General features: G+C 44.2%; 1 protein-coding gene across 1 annotated transcript in view; it reads right to left on the bottom strand.

Annotated features, from left to right (window-relative positions):
• LOC311242117 (receptor-type tyrosine-protein phosphatase R-like) overlaps positions 1–23,474 on the bottom strand; it is a gene marked incomplete at its 5' end in the record, with an annotated part of 61,231 nt that overhangs the window by 13,479 nt on the left and 24,278 nt on the right. Inside the window, 3 exons of the mRNA XM_084331072.1 lie at positions 1,435–1,514; positions 11,805–11,889; positions 18,481–18,670. Of these exons, the coding sequence (XP_084187198.1) occupies positions 1,435–1,514; positions 11,805–11,889; positions 18,481–18,670 (355 nt within the window). The remainder of the gene's footprint in view (positions 1–1,434; positions 1,515–11,804; positions 11,890–18,480; positions 18,671–23,474) is intronic.

Raw genomic sequence — 23,474 nt, forward strand, 5'->3', positions numbered from 1 at the left:
TCAGCCCAAATAAAGTGATTATTATTATCGCCGGCAGCCGGCAGGTGTGTCTGATTGCACTGATGCAGTGTGTGTCAGTGGGCTTGATTGCTCCAGCTGCGAAAAGCAATAATCACCGGTGATTATTGCGCGTTGCCCATGGCAGCGGTCAGTTATCGAAAAAGAATTCACCGCTGTCGGGGGCTATTGACCAATCACAATCAAGCATTTCGGCGAATGTTAAAACGCCATGTAATAAATATATTTATTACATGGCGTTTTCACATTCGCCGAAATGCTTGCTTGTGATTGGTCAACAGCCCCCCGACTGCGGTCATTATTTTTCGATAATGACCGCAGATTTTTCAATAATGACCGCAGAGCGCAGCTGTTCGCAATCAAGCCCACTGACACACACTGTTTCAGTGCTGCCGGCGATGACAGGGGGCGGAGCAACGAGCGGAGCCTGAACACAGCGGAGCCAGAACAGAGGCTGCTGCTCGCGATAATAATAATCACTTTATTTGGGCTGACAGAGCCACAGAACTGCGATTTGTCAAATGAATTAGGTATATTGTTAGTAAGTTAGCCATGTAATAAGCGGGATAATGTATAGCTTTACTCGGTCATTGTCGCAAAATAATTGACCTTCACTCCGTTTAAAACACCTCGGCGCGGCGCCTCGGTATTTTAAACTCCGTGTCGGTCAATTATTTTGCGACAATGACCTCCTAGCCATACATTATCCCTTACATATAGAGAGAGAGTGATAGAGGCAGGGAGAGAGAGAGAGCGAAAGAGAGAGTGAGCGATAGAGGGAGACAGAGGGTGGGTGATAGAGAGAGACATAGAGAACATGTCTGATTTGTAGTCGGGTGAGAAGGTCTTGAGGGTGTGCGTGTATGTTTGCTTTTATGTGTGTGTGTGTGTGTGTGTGTGTGTGTGTGTGTGTGTGTGTGTGTGTGTGTGTGTGTGTGTGTGTGTGTGTGTGCGTGTGCGTGTGCGTGTGTGTGTGTGTGTGTGTGGATGGCAGATTTAACCTGTGCACACAATTACCTCAATTTGCAACAGGTGCGCAGCCACACTTGCTCCCAGGTCTGATTAGCTTGACCCAGGGCAGGTGTGGCTGATCCCAGGTCTGATTAGCTTGACCCCAGGGCAGGTGTGGGTGCTCAAACCAGCCATCCCCACACCACAGTAACTATTTAGGAGCCTATGTACCTACGTAGCATGCAGGAGTATGTACATAGCATGCATGTCTTTGATGGTGTGGGGGGAAACTGGAGAACATGAACAACAACTCCACACAGAAATAACTCTTGCTGGGGTTTGAACGCACAACAGTGCTAACCACTGCTGCACCGTACTGTGTGTGTGTGTGTGTGTGTGTGTGTGTGTGTGTGTGTGTGTGTGTGTGTGTGTGTGTGTGTGTGCGCGTGTGTGTGTGTGACTCACCCGTATGTAGTTGGCGTTGATGTAGGAGCTCAGAGGGTCGGTGGATGTTTTGTTCTTTAAAACCACCCTGGAGTGAGGATCTGACAGAGAGACAAAGAAAGAGATAGACAGAGCGATAGAGAGACAGACAGATACATATAGACAGAGAGATAGAGAGACAGAGAGAGAGAGAGGTATATTATTTATATTACTGTAATTCATTCTACATTTAACTTTCACTTACAAGAAAAAGACACAGAATGGACAGAATAGAATAGAAACAGAAAGAAAGATGGAATAAAATACTTGCTAAATTGATAAAAACAGATGATGATTTGAAGGGAAAACAGAGCAACGTCAGAATGAAAGAATGTCTGTTTGTCTGCTGTCCTTGACTAGATTCCTATTGATCTGATCTGAGGGTTCCGTATGAAAATACACTAAAATGTCTGTAAATTGGAAATTGAACATACTGTGTTGTTGTTTTTTTGCATTGTCAATTTTAATCAAATCAAATCAAATGAATGTTTGACAAGCCCAGATCTAACCTATTGGATACCACCTGTCTGAGCTGTATGACCTGTGTGACACGTTCAACAGAACATCATAAAGGAAAGGGGGACATTAAAGGGGACCTATCGTGAAAATGGCCTTCTCCTGTGTGTTGTATTGTATTTACAGAATGAGGGGTTGTCTCAACACTGAGAACATGGTAAATGTGTACATTGTGTGCCTTTTCTGCAGTTCAGTTGTGACAAGAACCCTCCCTCTTGAAACGAGCCATTCAGAATTGCGGTAACACTCGCTAATAGTTAATAACGTGCGTATGAAGATATCTTGATAAATTGCGTGTGTACAAGATGTTTCTGACAACATTTCTAATGGTAAGATTGCTATGCTCTTGCTGGATCATGAGTCATATTGATCTTCAAAGTCTCGTCTGAAAGTTGGATCTGAATGTTGTTTGATGGTACAGGCTCACGCACAACTGCTAGATGTACGATAATTATCGTATTTGTACGATGAAAGTGGCTCGCTCGTTACAGGCACAGAAAAAGCCCATTGAGAACAGGACTGTAAGAGGTATTGAGGCTGCTAGAATGCATAATTCTGCTAATTCTCAGCAAAAAAACTTCAAAGATATGTTATGGGGACCTCAAACCTTTATTTCAACTTATGAGACCCTCATTTACAGCGACAATGAGCTTACAAAACAAAGTTAACAGTAGATTCATACATATAGGCACAACCAATAAGAAAGAGGCAGTTACAAGTTAATACACAGTGGTCGGAGATCATACTTTTAAATGCACCAAGAGAAGAAAGAATCTCCAACTTCAGAGTCAGTTGGAGGGCATTCCAGTTGTTGGAAGCATTAAGGGAAAACATACTGAGGGATGAGTAGGCTTCCGTAGATCATCAACCAGTGCAAATCACAGAATAGCATGGCCTTGAGTGTATTATTGCTATTATACCACAGTTTAACCAACAATTCTATTAATAACAAATGGTTGTTTTGCTGAGTGCAGCCATAAACAAAAAGTCTTGCTAGGTTACAACAACTAATATAGTAGTGTGGTATAATACGTCTTACAGTATTCTTACTAGAGGTCTCGTAGTTTATAACCTCCTCACTACGACTAATAGTAGTGTGGTATAATAAGTCTTACAGTTTTCTTACTAGAGGTCTCATACAGTAGTTTAAACACTCCTCGCTACAACGGAGAACAACAACACACTGGAACACAGGAAATCCTTGATTGACTGCAGTGTCGGGTGAACCTTCCCACCACTTGATTGGCCGGAAGGAAGGAAGGAACACCCCCGCCCCCTCCCTCCACTGTATTGATAACCCCGCCCCTCTCTGTCTGAATCAGGAAGTATACAGAGCCACGATAACCACTCTGAGAGAGTGTGTATGTGTGTATGTGCTTTAATTCCTATTTAAATATTTGCAGGACTATTGTATGTGTTGTACAATAATTATAAATCATGTATAATAATCTTTGGATTAAAATGAAATGCTTTTTTGTGAGGTGTCATCTTTCCAGAACCTAAATGAAATGTGTGGTGTGAGGCATGGAAAATAATACAGTATATGGTACATGTCATATAGAATATATATAGTAATATACACCCTCTATAGGAATATATGTTCTATAAAACTTATATATTAATAATATGTTATATAAAACCTATAGAGGCATATACTGTATGTTGTAAAAAACCTATATAGGAATATATCATCAATAGAAAAGTGGCCACATTCATGTTTTTCATTCATCTGTATTATAAAAAAATTCTAAAAACCTATTTACAAAGCTATACATGAGGACCGGAATTAGTGATGTGTGTGTGCGTGTTATATAATGCTATAATCAGGCTAAGTGTTAGACAAACACACTGAGAACAGACTGTACTAATGAGAACAATGGATTGTTTAAAGTGTGTGTGTGTGTGTGTGTGTGTGTGTGTGTGTGTGTGTGTGTGTGTGTGTGTGTGTGTGTGTGTGTGTGTGTGTGTGTGTGTGTGTGTGTGTGTGTGCGTGCGCGTGCGTGTGTGTGCACGTGTGTGTGTGTGTGTGTGTGTGTGTGTGTGTGTGTGTGTGTGTGTGTGTGCGTGCGAGAAATATTTGACCTCCGCTTGTTACCCTCTGACTTTTAGCCCCCCCCATACTGGTTCACCAACAGGGAGCAGGCATTGGCTGGAGACATGGTTACTTAGCAACTATAAAGCCCATTCTGACACAAACTAAGGAGTTGAGATGAACCCTCAGATGCATAGTATGGGTCAAAGGTCGCGTTGGGTATAGAATGTAAACGATACCCTAGTCAAAAGTGACATCAAGTGAATTATTTTGTTCAATAACACAATCATCAAATTAGCTGATGACACAGTAGTGGTGGGCCTGATCTCTGCAAACGACGAGAGGGCCTACCTGGAGGAGGTCAAGGTTCTAGCGGGATGGTGTCAAGAGAACAGCCTCTCCCTGAACGTCAGCAAAACAAAGGAGATGATTGTGGACTTTAGGAGGTCGGGGGTCAGGGACTACAGCCCCCTCAGCATCGACGGGGCACCGGTTGAGAGAGTGAACAGTTTTAAGTACCTCGGAGTCCACATATCCGAGGACTTGACATGGACCTCACACATTGACAGTGTTGTGAAGAAGGCACGGCAACGCCTCTACTTCCTCAGACGCCTAAGGAAGTTCCAAGTCAGTCAGAAGATCCTTTTTTTTTTTTTATCCACTTTTTCTCCCATTTTCTATATTTTCTCCCATCCCAATTTCGTATCATCCAATTCAACCCTCCCCTGTCACGAACGCTGTTTCTTGCCTCCCACAAGCCGGCTGCAATGTGGACTAAGTCATACATAGCACAAGTCCCCTCACACTTGAGGTAACAGCAGTCGCATCTTTTCACCTGCGCAGCTCGATCTCTCAGTGGCGAGGAGTAACGTGTGGGAGGCTCACGCTGCCCCCGACACTTCCTGATTCTACTGCGCAGGCGCACCAACCGACCCGTAGGAGTCGCTGTCCACAACGCCCGATCCCCACCCATCAGTTTCCCACCCCCTAATACGGCCAATGTGTATTAGTATGAACGACCAGCTAAACTGAAAGCAATGTGGAGCGCTGGGCTCGAACAGGCGAGCCCAGCGTCTCCGCATTCGTGGCGAGCGCCTTGCCCACTACGCCACGTAGCCGCCCACCGTCAGTCAGAAGATCCTTAATAACTTCTACTCATGCACAATAGAGAGCATATGACTGGCAATATCACCTCCTGGTTTGGGAATAGCACCGCACAAGACCGTAGCAGACTACAGAGAGTGGCCCGCTCAGCCGAACGCACAATTGGAGGGGGGCTTCCCACTCTCCAGGGCATTTACAACAAGCGGTGCATGGGCAAGGCTAGGAGAATTATCAAAGACTCGAGCTACCCAAACAACTGCCTCTTTGAACTGCTGCGGTCAGGCAAGCGATACAGGAGTCTCATGGCAAGCACAGAAAGACTCAGAAGAAGCTTCTATCCGCAGGCCATCAGGATGCTCAACGAACAATAACACTATGTAACAACCATCAAATGCACTCATAGCACACACATCCACACGCACACACTCACTTTAAACATACAACTCACTGCAGCACCCACTTTAACCACTTTAGTACACCTAAGCACACTTTATATTTATCTGTAAAGAATTTGCACTACAACCCATACCTCATTACACCTTACTGTAAATTATATTGTACCTAAATTGTACCTCATCCCACTTCTGCTTTGCACTGTATAGTATATTGTATGGTAACTCAGTTACTTCTACTCTACATAGAGCATTGTATGTATATATGTATATACTGAAAATGTTTGTCTACGTACTTGACTTCTATTTTATACTTGCTATACTTATTTTATTATCTATTTTTGCCTAGCAGTCTCTGGAGCGAAACAGAAAGAAGCATTTTGTATAAAAGTATTCTGTACTTCTGTATGACAACTAATAAAGAAACTTGAAACTTGAAACTTGAATAATTTTGTTCAATATTGTTGCATGTTATGTATTTTATTACTCAATATTTAATTAATTCCTCAACTAAGTATTTTTTTACATCAGACATTCATTTTCTAATGTATTTATTTTTCCTTTGTTTTGATGTATTTTCTTCTGTTTATTTATATAATGGATTTATGTTTTAGTTGTTGGTGTGTGAGAGCATGTACATGTGTATATGGTGGGTGGGGGGGTGCACACTCATGCAGGTGTGTGCGTGTGTGTATACATGCAGTACTTCTATTCTATTCACATAATATGCTTACTACATAATCTATTCTATTCACATATATGCTTACCACTTGTATCTATTGCTATGTCCGCCCATCACAATCACACAAACTGTCTAACGCCTGTCCCGTCTCCCTGTGAGTGGCTGTCTCGGAGTGATGACCGGAGTGTTGGACGTCCCGTGATGATGACCGGGAGGATGCGACCCTCTCTGCGCCGCCCCTTTGCCTCAAATAGATCCGCTATCAGCTCTATCTTTAATCTTTCAAAATGTTCAGTTGCTATCGCATGCAGTTACTCACACATGTGAGTGCATGCTTTACCAATTGCTCGCCTGTTTTACTGCAACACTACTATCACCGACATCTAAGAAGGAAGATCCCCCTTGAATGGCCCTTCTAAGGTTTCTCTCCTCCACATTGCCTGTGGTGCATTTTTTCCTATTGCTAGGTTTTAGTGAGTTTTTCCTTACCTTCGTGTGGGGTATGTCTGGGAGTGTTGCATTAATTTAAAACAATTTTGTCTTTATGTTGTCTTGTTCTTGACCTATTATGATGTTTCTTCTTGACTTATTTAAAGAAGACGTGTCCGGCCCATGGGGACATTAACGTGTGTTGTCGGGCCTTACAAATAAATTTGATTTGATTTGATTTGATATGTAGATACATGTACATGTCTAATAGGAATGTTTGCATGGACCGGTATGTGTGTATGTACATACGGGTGTAAAGGTTGAGCACTCGCATAAAAGAGAGAAGGGAAGACCAAAAGCTGGAAAAATATATATTATGTTCTGCTGAATGGAAATACTTGACAATAAATATAATTTTCATGTTGTTTTATTTATGTTTTGCATACAAAACTTTTTTGGATCGCTACCCCTATAATGCAAAGGCTTCGGGCCCGTATGTTTTAAGATAAGAGATAAGATAAGATATTTATTGATCCCTTGGTGAAATGTGGGTGTCATAGCAGTATGGGGGAGGTGGAGGGGAGGTACAGGTATGGGCAGGGTAATAGAAGAAAGACATGAATATAGGCAATAAAATAAACTCTGAATATAAAAATATGAGAAAAATAAACAGTGTAAACAAAGGTGCAGATGAGGGTCTGTAAGCCCTATCCGTCATAATATATGTTGCAATAAATATAGGCAATACAAAATTTGAATGTGAACATATGCGTAAGAGTAAACCGTATACACAAGGTGCAGTATACACAAGGTACCCTAACTGGCATGATATACGTCATACGTTGTTGTCTGTGCAGGTTTTGGTGGTTAACACTTTCACGGCCACTGGGATGCGTCTAATATCACTCTAGACGACCAGCATATGTAAACAGACTTGCACAGTCCGTGGGGCTGTTTGTAGAGCTAAATCTATACTTTATAGTATTGCTATGTGTCCATTCTCATTGTCAATTGAGACCATAAACCGTCCCTTCAAAATGGATTAAAGAAATAATTTTTTCATCAATATGTTCTCATTTTATAGCGCCGTGAATATAAGCGTTATACAGCATTTGGTCTAGTATATTTCCTGGAAGGCGAGATAAAGGGCTAATAGCTACTAACGTTATATCCAATGGCATTTCCGTTATACAAAAGCTACAGTTAAAACTCAAACTGCATATGATCGGTACGATCCTCAAGCATGTATGCATGAAAGGGGGGGGGGGGCGGGGGACGTCGTTTCTGATGATTGATTACCAATAACTGCGTTAGCCTCATTAGCCTCATAGGCCGAACGCCTGGATGGCTATCAAAACAAGGCCCGATCGGGATGTACTTTACGTGAAAAAGATCTTACCTTGGGATCCCCCTGAGCATTTCCCCGTTATCGATCGCCATCTGGTAGATCGATATGTCCATTGGCTGATGATAAATCCCCTTATTGCATGGTGAAATCTGCGATGCAAAACGTAATCCAAGCTACAGGCTGCAGATCCAGAATCGAGCTAACATAAAACTCCATTGAAAGTAAAAAAAAATAGTCCACCGTTCGGCCACAGGGAACACTGCATTATCGCGATAGCGCCCCTAAGAGGATCTGGCCGGTATTGCACTTTGTCGAATTCAAAGAGTAGGGTAAATCTGCAGTGCCGCTCGGTGACCTTGAATAGGTTATTAAAATGGAATAAAAGCAATAACAACTTGCCACGGATTTATCCATGCTTCTGTCCACAACGGGTGGAATCGAAACACGGAGATCTCCGTTGTTCGTCCCTGTTGTGAAGGATCAGATTAAACCGAATATATATATTTATTTATGGATATATATTTAATAGTATTTGTATATCGTTTGATATCCCTTGTATATTCTTTGTACATATACACTGAATATCCCTTTAGTCTACTACAGCCCATAATAGTTCATTCTCTCATTGGACAAGAACCTGGCGCCAGCAGACAAGCCCCTTGAGTCAAGTTCAATAGTGCCGACGAACATGTCCCAACTAGCCCTGGTTCCGCGTAGGAATACGGCTACCGAAATACGAATGGTACTATTTGTTCACCGTGCATATAAATATGGCGCAAGTAAAGTAGAACTTTCTTTTAGTCCATTAGTCCTTTACCCTCCAACCTAGTAACAGACGTGAAGCCTCACCCACGACCCACGTGTGGTGCAGTATGGCCTATTTGGCCCCAGAATAGGCATTGAGACCTCGTGTAAATTCATAGCTGAATTGTCATAGTTTGGCACTGTACCGTCGAGTGGGACGTATTTCTATTAAGTTAATAATAGTCTATTATGTATGGTGCATCGTTCGGTTAGAGTTCTAAAGTGAGCAGCACCCCCATCGTTTCCTCGCGTTATCTAGAGTCTTAACCAGGCTGGGCAGACCACGCGTGGTGCTTTCATCCGAGGAGTTCTGGGCGAGGACGAGTGGACCTGCACATTGGATTACCTACCCGGACGACTGCTGAGCCTATACGGCATGGAATATCTATTTGCTTTGGGTGCTTTGATTTGTGGAGCGGATAACAGCCAACGCCGGTGAGTGTTGGAATTACCCCCGAGAGGAGCCCAGGTGAGACGGCGCTCAACCCAGACCGAGGCCGCCTCGCTTCTCCTTCGTTGTGGACCTACAGCCTACAGCTACCGTCTACAAGAGGGCCCAAGTGTATTCATCTGTGGATCAAGATCCTGCGGGCACTGTGTTCTGTACCTGAATTCTCCCCAGGAATCGTTGGCCAGATGGGATGCAGCTGACGGCTCTCCAACCCCCCCCCCCCCCCCTACTGACTTACAACCAGCAGGACCCCTTTTAGTATCCCGCTATAATCTTTAAGTACCATCGCTATAGTTCCCTAAAGAACCAGGTTGTATACTTGCTTCCTGCGTAACCAGAGATTGGACATTCAGTGTTGATTTGCCTACGAATACTCATTTGCCTTACAAGTGCATTCAAATCATAAATGTAATTAAGTGAATGTTGTATATACCTTTTGCTATATTAAACCTTCGACTGTTATATTTGTGTGGACCTGATTTCATATGTGGGAAAGTGTTCATCATACTTAGATATCGTGTACTGTATGGCCAGAAGTTAAAGTACATCAAGCGGTAGTGGTTTAATGATACCATACTTATCAATACAGTCAGGGAATTGTACCCCTCAGTTACAGTCCCCATTGTGTTAACAGTCTTAGAATTGCATTATGTAATTGGGTGAATTTTAACCTGGAACTACAGGATCCACAGGCCAGACCCGTTAGCAGGTGATGGTTGACTGTGACCGACTCATCAGTAGTTTAGTCACCCTCCTCGCCAAGACGTGCGTCCTTTTGTCCACGCTTGCACTTTCCTGGGGTTAAGGCACGGAGATCCCACCCCCATTGCTACGTAAACCTGGATACGGATTCACAGGGCAGTGAGATCCCACCGCTGCCACCAATGTAACCGAGTGGATTTGAACCTGGGAATCATAGGAGGATCCACAGGTGGCCGCACTAACCAGCTGAGCTTAAAGGCCCGACCCATTAACAGGTGCTGGTTGACTGCGACTAGGGCTGTGTACAGAATAGTTCGAAGCTTCGAAGCTTCGTTCATAATGTTGACATTCGAATTCTAAATCAACATTCGAATTTAAAAAAAATTATGAAAAAGAACATGTATATATTTTATGTGTCTATTCATTCTGTTTAAACCAATGGGGTTTTTCTTCACAGTTGCAGATAAAGATTAGGCTACACTAATATTATAGTATTATACTATTATAGTATGACTCATCATAAAAATGTTAATAAAACATTTATCATAAATGATGTAGCCTATCTGCATCCGCTTGGTACTCGGCGCTCCATCAAGACGTCACCATCACTTTCGTACCAACCGTGCCCTTATTGGATTATTTATGGTGAAAAAACTGACGAGTTATATTCATTAAAGAAAATTGATTTAATAAAAAATAAAAGACACATTTAATCAGATTAATCACTTTATTAAAATTGAGGATTTGTGTTTGAGGATATAATAATTTTTTTTATAAATTACATTCGGTACAGCCCTGACTGCGACCGACTCATCCATTAGTTTACACATAAATTGCATGTATGACTGGAGAAGCTGAGACTCTTGTGGATCAATGACCATGTGTGATGATGAATAGATGAGTTAAGCCTAATTCATTAGCACAGGTCATTTTTTACTCATGCATTAAAAGTAGGGATGTCAGATATTATCGGCCGATATTGGCATTAAAATGTAATATCGGAAATGATCGGTATCGGTTAAAAATGTGTATTTAAATTTTTTACATTTATTTATCCAGGCAAGCAAGTAAGAACAAATTCTGATTTAATTTATTGTCAAAAGTATGCATAATGTTGTGTTAATTCCACGACAAGAGATATGTAATGTTTTTTACCTGAAATTATCCCGTTTTTTGGGGGGGGGGGACCCCTCATATATCGGTATCGGTTGATATCGGTATCGGAAATTAAGAGTTGGACAATATCGGTATATCGGTAAAAAAGCCAATATCGAACATCCCTAATTAAAAGCTTTTGAATATGCTCTGCGTCTTAAAGTGCAACAGCTGTAACATTTGGCAGCATGTTTAGATGAACCCTCAGAGGGTCAAAGGTCGCGTTGGGTATGGAATGTAAACGATAACCTAGGTCACTTGTTCTCCATGTTGCTGTGTGCAAAACAACACGTTGAGTAACAAAAACATTATTATTTGACTTATTAGTGGATCATCCTAGATTGTCTCCACGGGGACTAATCACATGTATATTTTACCCAACGGAGTTGCACTTCCGCGTTCGGTTTGCACCATCTGATTGGCCGCTGACGTTTTTTTCAGCGCCAATCGCGTTACTCCTAACAATCGCGCCAGCAGGCTGTTACCCTAACCCTAACCCTAACCCTAACCTTAACCAACTAACCCTAACCTTAACCTTAACCAACTTCGAAAGAGAGCGACTTCGAAAGAGTCGCCAAGCTTAACCAGTTTGTTAGGAGTAACGAGATTGGGGCTGAAAAAAACGTCAGTGGCCAATCAGATCGCGCAAACCGAACGCGGAAGTGCAACTCTGTTGGGTAAAATATACAGGCGGATTAATCAGTAACATTATGCAACATTATACACATAGTACTCACTAGGCAGGATGGTCTTGTATCTGTTCTTGGTCCCGTGGCTTGGAATGTCCAGCTCCTTGGGATCAACAAAATTCATGGGAATTTCCTGAGAGGATGGAAACACACAGACATCACACACACACACAGACACACACACACACACAGACACACACAGACACACACACACACACACACACACACACACACACACACACACACACACACACACACACACACACACACACACACACACACACACACACACACACACACACACACACACACACACACACACACACACACAAGACACAAGACAAAGGAAAGGGTGTGTTTAGACTCACAACCATCAAAGCATCTTCAGACCTGCTTTGTAACACCAGAACAAAGATTAAGTTAAGATAAACACTGCACCAGAGTCCCTGCATGGTTCAGTAGAACTTTCAGAAGTCTTACCTCTTATCTAAAGTCATCTACTAGTAAACTAGTGACCACTGATGTCCCTGCCGTCTTCTGTCAACACCACCATTCCTCCCAGGTGTCATTCACATCCATTCATTTTGGGGACCAAGTCTAAATATCATACTTCTTAAGTATACACAAACTATACAGTAATGGTACTCCCAAATTATGATTATAGGAACAATTTCTCGCTTGAGGTGTAGTTTGACTGTCAACTTCTTAAAGAATGTCTAGAATCTTTCTTTCAGCAAGGCAGCAGATGGTAACCACTCAAACATCCCATGCAGGTCAATTAAGGATTATACCACGCGCAGGAGTGTGTTATGAGAATTAGAGCATGCCTAGGGGTGGTTGTTAGACCCGAGGCACAGCCGTGTGTTACTGGAATGATTGATTGATTGATTGAACATTTTATTAATGTCCGCCTTGTTTCGAACTGGTTATGCTTTGGCCCTCTTTCGAAGTCGGTTATGCTTAGAGTTTGGAATCAGGGCTGGTGGTCTATCGCCCTGCTCTAAAGATAAACTCTAAGCATAACCGACTTTGAAAGAGGGCCAAAGCATAACCAGTTCGAAACAACAAGGCTTCAAAGCATGCCGTCTAACAGTGAAGTGAGCGTGTGTTATTGGATTGATTGATTGATTGATTGATTGAACATTTTATTAACAGTGAAATGAGAGTGTCCTTTTGATGAATGGCATCTAACAACACACTTCGCGCGATTTATATTTTGTTTAACAATGAGTCATGACCAACCAATTACATAATCCAACATTGTGTAAGCAACTAACACATTCCATGTGACAATAGTTTTTGAATGAGTCATTATGACGCTATCAGTATCCATTCATAAAGATTATTGTCCGCCATCTTGGTTTCATTCCTAAAACCACGAACGGCGGAGTGATTGTAATTCGGTTGTGGGCGGGTTCTGGGATCACGAGCGTGTGTTATGATAAATAACAACGTCTAACTTGACTGTTTCAGCAAATCAGAATTGAGAAATGTGCATGCCATTGTATAAAGATACATAGCACACCTACAACAAACTGACTGGATCTGCTTTTATTTTTCAAAGGTAATAAATCTGTAAACAACACACATCAACCTTAGACTCAGAATTGTCTGTTTTATTTTATACTTATATTGTCTGTTTTTGTTTATACTTCAGAAGTATGATTGAAATATGAATGGAAGCAGGGGCATAACTAAAGGGGGGGACACATGGGACATGTACCCTGCATGTTTTCTTACTTACTTACTTATCCTCTTCGTCCCGGTTGGGGCATAAGTCCGCAATCATACACTGCCACTGAATCCTGTCTCGTGCTTTGGCCTGTGCTTCGTCCCAGGAAAGACCCATCTCCTTCAGCTCCATCATCACTGTTCTTCGCCAGGTGTTCTTTGGTCTACCCCTCTTTCTCTTCCCAACTGGGGTCCATCTCAAGGCAACTTTGGGTAACCTTTCATTGGGCATCCTCAATACATGGCCGAGCCATCTTAACCTCCGTCTCCTTATCTCAAGGGACATATGCAAGCTGCCTGTCTTCTTATAAAGTTCCTCATTCGAGATTCTATTTGGCCAAAAGATGTTGCAGATCCTACGTAAGCAGCTATTGTGGAAGATGTCAACCTTTCTCATATCCTGTTTTGTTACTCTCCAGCACTCAGAGCCATATAGCAGGACAGACTTGTTTTCAGAATGCAGTTATTGTCCCCTGCACGATAATAAACGGTGACGCGACGTGATAGGACCACACGGAAAACGGCTGCTTGTGCATCTCTGAGCCATTGTCATGCAAAGTCAAGTAGCCAGGTGAGCACCCGGCGCTAAGTACTACCGACCACAGCTGTCTTTGCATATCAACAACAGCCCAGTCTTCAGGGCCCTATTCCCCGTACCTGGTTCAACTAAGTCGATCAAGATGTCATTATCCAGATTCAGTTAACCCGATGTTTGAAGCCGGGATTTTCCTGTTCCTCGAAGGTGGATTCAGTCTCGTTAACTCAAGCCAGACTTGAGACCCAGGATAAGTGCGCGTGCCCGCCTCAGCCGAGAAGGCAGCAAGTGTCGAGAGCAGAGATCCTGATTCTCTAGCGGCATTGATTGATTAATTGATTTAAAACTTTAGTAACATATTGCAGTACGGCTCAATCGCCTCGCCGACAAGTTAAATGCATTATCTATAGGCTAATTTTAAGTCCCTCATTACCTCAATCAATCAGATTATATTTATTTAAACTTGCCTGCTGGATTGAATAATCAAATGAGATCTTGCTAGCGAAAATAATTAGTTGAACTGTTATACAGAATAACGATACGGCTCTCTTCCCATTGATTGATGTATGGTCGATCTTTTACTTATCTCCACTGTGGTCTAACGGGTTCTTCTTTTGACTTTCACGCAGACGACCGGGGTTCGAAACCCGGTCTTTTCCTTCTTTTTGCGATGTAGGAATAATTCAATTTGGTGCACGTTGAGAGCTATATAAAGAATGACATCCTCAATGCATGTAGATTTATAATATTTTAACTTACAACTAGGCTACTTTGGCGTATAATCATTAATATTATATTCCAAAAAATTATATTGGAAACACGGGGATTCGAACACCGGTCGCTGGGTTGGCAGGTTTGAGCACTACCGCTGCGCCACTGTGCCAGATGGGATAAATTCATTGTTTATACATTAATGAACGAGAGACCCGTGTTTAGAATATTCTTTATTTTGAATGAAGTTTTCTCTCTTTATCCTCATTCATTAATGTGACGTCAACGGCTCATTCAATTTCTCAAATCCGTCAAACAGCGCATCTCATCAGACATCTTAATCCCAGTTACAATTAAAATAACCACATAATGTGTACATCGCACCGAGCGAGCGCCACAGTATATATAACGTGCATTATTTAGGACAAAGTGAATTTAGTATCAGCATTTTGGGTCTATTTTACATTTCAAAAGCCCCCTCTGGAAGAATGGAGCACAAAAACGTAATTCAGAATGGTATAAAGCAGATCCTAGACTGTGGGAATAATTTCAGGAAACGCGCTGTCACTTTCTTTGCGGGGGCGTGGCTGTGCTTCATCCGGCTAACTTGAACTTAAACCCTGCTTTCGACCAGGCTCAAACTTTTGGATCTGTTGTCATGGTGATTTGGACAATCCAGGTACGGGGAGCCGGAAAGTCCGGCTTAAGTCAGACTTAACCGAAAGTTATCCGGCTAACTCAGTTATCCAGGTACGGGGAACGGGGCCCAGGTGTGCTCAAATAGGCCACATAACACCCCTCCCCTCAAAGTTTGGTGTGAAACTGTGAACGACTGAGATTGCCATGAAATGCAACAGCATTGCTTGGTGTCTGTGAAATATCTGTCTGTCTGTCTGTCTGTCTGTCTGTCTGTCTGTATTTAAAAGCCTCTAGGCTGTTGTTTTACACATTCAACCAAAATTGACTTGCACAACTGATTATTTTTTTTAAATCTACGAAAGGGGGGGAACCACCCCTTTAACCCCCCTCCCCCACCCCGCGACCATACAACTATACGTAGCACCCCTCCGCCACTGACCACAGCCCCAAATGTGTCCCCTCCACCACTGACAACAAAGTTACGCCCTTGAATGGAAGTGAAATAGATCACTAGTTTACTTGTAGATTACTTTAGATAAGAGGTAAGACTGCTGAACCTTGACAAGTTCTACTAAAGTAGACGTTAGCTAGCTCCTCATAGAGGGGGTGGGAGGGGTTTTCCAGTATAGCATTCAGATTTGTCCTCATCCTCCTCTCGGCCACCACCTCTAGTTTGATCAGTTCGACTCCCACTACGGAGCTAGCCTTCCTCACCAGCTTGTTCAGTTTGACTCACTACGGAGCTAGCCTTCCTCACCAGCTTGTTCAGTTTGACTTACTACACAGCTAGCTTCCTCACCAGCTTGTTCAGTTTAACTCCACTACGGAGCTAGCCTTCCTCACCAGCTTGTTCAGTTTGACTCCACTACACAGCTAGCCTTCCTCACCAGCTTGTTAAGTTTGACTCCACTACACAGCTAGCCTTCCTCACCAGGTTGTTTAGTTTGACTCACTACGGAGCTAGTCTTACTCACCAGCTTGTTAAGTTTGACTCCACTACGGAGCTAGCCTTCCTCACCAGCTTGTTAAGTTTGACTCCACTACGGAGCTAGCCTTCCTCACCAGCTTGTTAAGTTTGACTCACTACAGAGCTAGCCTTCCTCACCAGCTTGTTAAGTTTGACTCACTACGGAGCTAGCCTTCCTCACCAGCTTGTTAAGTTTGACTCACTACGGAGCTAGCTTTCCTCACCAGCTTGTTCAGTTTGACTCACTACGGAGCTAGCCTTCCTCACCAGCTTGTTCAGTTTAACTCCACTACGGAGCTAGTCTTCCTCACCAGCTTGTTCAGTTTAACTCTACTACACAGCTAGCCTTCCTCACCAGCTTGTTCAGTTTAACTCCACTACAGAGCTAGCCTTCCTCACCAGCTTGTTCAGTTTGACTCCACTACGGAGCTAGCCTTCCTCACCAGCTTGTTAAGTTTGACTCCACTACACAGCTAGCCTTCCTCACCAGGTTGTTCAGTTTGACTCACTACGGAGCTAGCCTTCCTCACCAGCTTGTTCAGTTTGACTCACTACGGAGCTAGCCTTCCTCACCAGCTTGTTCAGTTTGACTCACTACAGAGCTAGCCTTCCTCACCAGCTTGTTCAGTTTGACTCACTACGGAGCTAGCCTTCCTCACCAGCTTGTTCAGTTTGACTCACTACAGAGCTAGCCTTCCTCACCAGCTTGTTCAGTTTGACTCACTACGGAGCTAGCCTTCCTCACCAGCTTGTTCAGTTTGACTCACTACTGAGCTAGTCTTACTCACCAGCTTGTTAAGTTTGACTCCACTACGGAGCTAGTCTTCCTCACCAGCTTGTTCAGTTTGACTCACTACGGAGCTAGCCTTCCTCACCAGCTTGTTCAGTTTGACTCACTACGGAGCTAGCCTTCCTCACCAGCTTGTTCAGTTTGACTCACTACGGAGCTAGCCTTCCTCACCAGCTTGTTCAGTTTGACTCACTACGGAGCTAGCCTTCCTCACCAGCTTGTTCAGTTTGACTCACTACGGAGCTAGCCTTCCTCACCAGCTTGTTCAGTTTGACTCACTACAGAGCTAGCCTTCCTCACCAGCTTGTTCAGTTTGACTCACTACGGAGCTAGCCTTCCTCACCAGCTTGTTAAGTTTGACTCCACTACGGAGCTAGCCTTCCTCACCAGCTTGTTAAATTTGACTCCACTACACAGCTAGCCTTCCTCGCCAGCATGTTTAGTTTGTTAGTGTCTCTTGAGTTGATGTTACCCCCCCAGCATACAACAGTGAAGAAGAGGACACTGGCTGGCTACAGACTGGTAAAACAGTCTATTGGACACATTGAAGGACCTGAGTCTCCTCAGGAATAACTGCTCTCTGCTCTGTCCCTTCCTGTAGATGGCATTGGTGTTGTCCTCTGTGTTTACCCTGCAATGACCTCTTTGCTCATTGTTGAGATATAGATGTGTAGAGTGATGTCATAGAGATGTATAGAGTGATGTCATAGAGATGTATAGTTCAGTCTATTTCAGTCAGAATTCTCCTCCACTTCCTCTATCTGCGACACTATTTTTCAAGGGCACCGTCGCTGCATCCTGGGCTTAGCGCCACCCAGGATGATTGTGATTAGTTTAAAGAAATACAAACAAGCCAGAGCGTTCCCCCCCCCCCCCCCTATAGTGGAATGATAATGGGTTCAGCCAGACCTCTCTCCAGCGCTGGCACAGCGCTAACATAGTGTGGAGAGATGTCTGGCTATGCAAGGCAAGTTCTCTACTGAGGTTACTGGTTCCAATCATTGCAGTAATGAGTAAAGTTCAGTGTTCCACCACTGAATCTCAGACCAGGAAGAAGCAGTGTCTTCTGGGTAGAAAACAGGTGGAGTTTTCTGATTTGGACTCTAATGGTGCGGTAGCAGTGGGGACACCCTGGCTGGACAGGAAGTGCTCACTCAGCTTTTTGATGTTGACCTACAGCCCAAAAGGTCGGGCCACTGTATCATAGCCCTAGGAGATATGCATACTGCCGTATGTGTGTATGTGTGTGTGTGTGTGTGTGTGTGTGTGTGTGTGTGTGTGTGTGTGTGTGTGTGTGTGTGTGTGTGTGTGTGTGTGTGTGTGTGTGTGTGTGTGTGGTTAGCTTACTCACAGCAAACTCAGCATGCAGGGTGTGTGTGTTGGTGACGACATCACGGAGCTGCTGCCGCGTCATTGGTCGGCCGGCGGTCAGCAGGTATTCTCTGGCCGCTGTCTCCCTGGGTGTTACCACGGCAACGCTGAGGGGTTCCACTGATCCCAGAGCTGACATGTCCAGTACCAGAGATACATTAGAACCACGTCTGAAAGAGAGAGAGAGAGAGAGAGAGAGAGAGAGAGAGAGAGAGAGAGAGAGAGAGAGAGAGAGAGAGAGAGAGAGAGAGAGAGAGAGAGAGAGAGAGAGAGAGAGAGAGAGAGAGAGAGAGAGAGAGAGAGACTAACTTTTTTGTAGTATTCTACAAAACGTAGAGCAGACCATCTTTACACCCTCCATACACTCATCAGGGAACATGTCTATCAGAGAAGCAAGGGCAAAATCCTTGCCTGTTTTGTTGATTTCAGAAAGGCCTGATTCAATTTGGCATAAGGGCCTATTTTTTATTTTAATTTTTTTTATCTTTTTCCCCCTCCTTTTTCCTCCGATTTTCTCCCATCCCAATGTTAGTCATTATGCCAATTCCCAATCCCCTTCCTGGTCGCTGCGCACTTACCCCCCACAGTCGGTCTGGGAGAGTGGAGGCTATCACGTGCTTCCTCCGACACACGTCCAGCCAATCAACCGCTTCTTTTCACCTGGCAGCGCGGACTCTCACTGAGAGGGTGTAACGTGTGGAAGGATCACACTACCCCCCTTAGATCCTATCCGCGCTGAGCAGGCGCCCCGACCGAACTGTAGGAGTCGCAACGACCCGGACCCACCCCGCCAGCTTTCCCACCCTCTAATACAGCCAATTGTATTAGTGTGAACGGCCAGCCAAGCTGGTGACAACCCCGGAGCTGTGAGCTGGATTCGAACAGGCGAATCGAGCGTCTCCTGTGTTGGTGACGAACGCAATCTCCGCTACGCCACCTGACCGCCCGTAAGGGCCTATTTCTTAAACGTCTTCATTAAACGTCTCCGTTACAAAATGACCACAAAAAAACTACAATTCCCATGGTTCAAGGCTTTACAAAATGGTCGCCTCTCCCGGATTATACAGACATTCCAAAGAAGAAAATCTATCTATATAGCACTTTAACCTATTCCTAAACTAACGTATTGATGATAATACATTCTGAATGCTGTTGTGACATGTTCATGATGTTTATACTTGAATATGTTTGAAATGAAAATTGCTAGTTTTATAGAACAGTCCAGAAATATTGATTTATGACCATTCCGTCGGGTGGAAGAGGTTACGCACCCTGCAGAGGTGCCTCTCAATTAGTCAGAGGTGGGCAATGTGCCTGGCACACAGAGAGGCAGGCACACAGACAACACACTTCATAGCTAGGACATAACAGAGCTTTTAAGTGGTTGAGCCTTTATTAATCCCCTTGGGGAAATCCGTCCTCTGCATTTGACACATCCTCACTGTTTAGGATCAGTGAAGTCACATAGTGTGGCTCCTGTTGTAATGTCAGTACCTTGGTCAAGGGCAACGGCAGGAAACCTAGCATGCATGTCTTTTAATGTGGGAGGAAACCGGAGGAAGCCGGGGGTTTGAACCCAGGACCTTCTGGTTGCTAACCACTGCGCCACTGTGACACCGTTTTATGATTGTTTTAGAAGCAGGAGCCTCTCTGTGAAACATTCTGCACTCGCACTCGCACAAACGCACCACAGGTCACTTTAAACACACAAGAAAAGGACACTTTAAAGGAAGGAAAAGGACACTTTAAGAAAATAACTTGTTGTGGTTGTTGTATAGTATAGTTATTAACAGCAAGTATAGCAAAGGGACATAGAAGAAACACTGCACATTGTATAGGTATGTACATAGAATCCAGTGCCTTTAAGCGATGTATTAACATGTCTATTCACCATGTCTATTCTAGTTATCTTTTGTATTATTATTACTATTACTATTGTTTTTCGAAGCGGGCATGGCCAACCACATTCACTGTATGCCCTGGTATGTATGTGATGAATAAAAACTCTTGAATCTTGTGGATGGATGAACCTCACTCGGTCAGTGTGTCCATGAGGAACCACTCAGTCAGTGTGTCCATGAGGAACCACTCGGTCAGTGTGTCCATGAGGAACCACTCGGTCAGTGTGTCCATGAGGAACCACTCGGTCAGTGTGTCCATGAGGAACCACTCAGTCAGTGTGTCCATGAGGAACCACTCGGTCAGTGTGTCCATGAGGAACCACTCGGTCAGTGTGTCCATGAGGAACCACTCAGTCAGTGTGTCCATGAGGAACCACTCAGTCAGTGTGTCCATGAGGAACCACTCGGTCAGTGTGTCCATGTTACGACATGTTTTAGAGCAAAATTCAAACGAATAAATCTGTGACTCAATCAATTGTAGCTTTAATCTAGTCCACATTCAGATGGCCCTCCTGGTGTTCCCTGGACCTCGATTTGAGAACCATTCAGCACCACGGATGGTACATTGTATTGTACATGATGAGAGGGTCTTGAGATGTAATGGACTGGAGATAAAAGGGTGGACAGGGGGATGATGCGAGGGGGGTCTCCTTAACCTTGCTACGTGTGAACTCACTTCCTCTCCAGGATACCACTACTTCCTGTCCGTTTGATTGCTGACTGGCTGCCGTCCAGGAAGGACAAGACACACACACTCACTCACGCACACACTCACACACACGCACGCACACACACACACGCACGCACACACGCACACACGCAGACACACAGACACACAGACACACAGACACACAGACACACAGACACACACACGCACACACGCACACACGCGCACACGCACACGCACACACACACACACACACACACACAGACACACACGCATGCACGCACACACACACACACACACCAAGAAAAACATCCTGTTATCACCTCGTGCTGGTGGGCCATGAGACTCATTATAATATTATACTAGTATAATATTTAACAGAATACCCAATAGAATGAGGAGATTCATTATAATATTATAATATTTATCAGAATACTAGTAATTATTGTGTCATGTGAGATGGGAGAAGCATGAATGCATGATGTTATAACCCCGAAAAAAGGTACAGTAGTAGAGTCTGTGACCATCCACCCTCAGCCCACTATGAGTTACAGTATAACAGGTAGAGTCTGTGACCATCCACTCTCAGCCCACTATGAGTTACAGTATAACAGGTAGAGTCTGTGACCATCCACCCTCAGCCCACTATGAGTTACAGTATAACAGGTAGAGTCTGTGACCATCCACTCTCAGCCCACTATGAGTTATAACAAGTAGAGTCTGTGACCATCCACTCTCAGCCCACTATGAGTTATAAATCGTATAGCTTTACGCTATGCTCTATTGGAACTATCCCTTTAATCATACTAACAATGAAAAAACGTTCTCCACATGTACACACCTACTCAAAAAAAGTCAACCAACGAACTCGATTCTTGTACCGGATCTCCTCTCTGGTAAACAAGAATACCCTGAAGACTCTGGCAGGAGCACTCATTCAAGGGTACTACGACTATGCTTGCACCTCATGGTACCAAAGCACCTCAAAGGCGCTAAAAACAAAATTACAAACATCTCAAAACAAACTGGTCAGACTACTGCTTGACCTTACTCCTAGAACCCACCTCACCCCTGCCCACTTTAACAACCTAGGATGGCTTAGAGTAGACGACAGAGTACAGCAACTTGCAATGGGCCTGGTCTACAAGATACACTACACGACCAAGGTACCCATGTACATGTCAAAATACTTCCCAAAGGTCAGTGAATACAACAATCACAACACCAGAGGGAGCTCCACAAATCATGTTAAACCCAGATTCGGCTCAAACAAGGGACTAAACACGTTTCGCAATTATGCCACATCAATGTGGAACGCCCTACCTACCCAAAGCTGTAAAGGTATGTGAATCACTACCCACTTTCAAAACCACTCTCAGGGAACACCTATGGGAGACTGCAATTCAAAACTGGCCCCTGTAAATGTCTTAACCCAACCCCCTCCAATGTACAGGTTTGCTTGTTTGTACAGTGTTTCCCCCCCCCCAACCCAACCCCTCCCTACCCAACCCCCCCCCCCACACAACCCCACCCAACCTCCTCCAATGTACAGTTTTTACGTCAAATGTATATACTCCCTTTTCTGGACTCTTTTTGTATCACATGGCTGGTTGCTGGCTAACTAACGTGGCTAATCGTTCTGAGAGCTAACGTCTCTGCCTGGCTGGATGCTGGCTAACTAACGTGGCTAATCGTTCTGAGAGCTAACGTCTCTGCCTGGCTGGATGCTGGCTAACTAACGTGGCTAATCGTTCTGAGAGCTAACGTCTCTGCCTGGCTGGTTGCTGGTTAACTAACGTGGCTAATCGTTCTGAGAGCTAACGTCTCTGCCTGGCTGGTTGCTGGCTAACTAACGTGGCTAATCGTTCTGAGAGCTAACGTCTCTGCCTGGCTGGTTGCTGGCTAACTAACGTGGCTAATCGTTCTGAGAGCTAACGTCTCTGCCTGGCTGGTTGCTGGCTAACTAACGTGGCTAATCGTTCTGAGAGCTAACGTCTCTGCCTGGCTGGTTGCTGGCTAACTAACGTGGCTAATCGTTCTGAGAGCTAACGTCTCTGCCTGGCTGGTTGCTGGCTAACTAACGTGGCTAATCGTTCTGAGAGCTAACGTCTCTGCCTGGCTGGTTGCTGGCTAACTAACGTGGCTAATCGTTCTGAGAGCTAACGTCTCTGCCTGGCTGGTTGCTGGCTAACTAACGTGGCTAATCGTTCTGAGAGCTAACGTCTCTGCCTGGCTGGTTGCTGGCTAACTAACGTGGCTAATCGTTCTGAGAGCTAACGTCTCTGCCCGGCTGGATGCTGGCTAACTAACGTGGCTAATCGTTCTGAGAGCTAACGTCGGTACCTGGCTGGCTAACTGGCTATCGTTCTGTGATTTGTTTACTTGGTAACACGGCCGGGTTGCTAA

Source organism: Notolepis coatsorum, assembly GCF_963971535.1.
Source record: "Notolepis coatsorum genome assembly, chromosome: 15".
NCBI classification, from domain to species: domain Eukaryota; kingdom Metazoa; phylum Chordata; class Actinopteri; order Aulopiformes; family Paralepididae; genus Notolepis; species Notolepis coatsorum.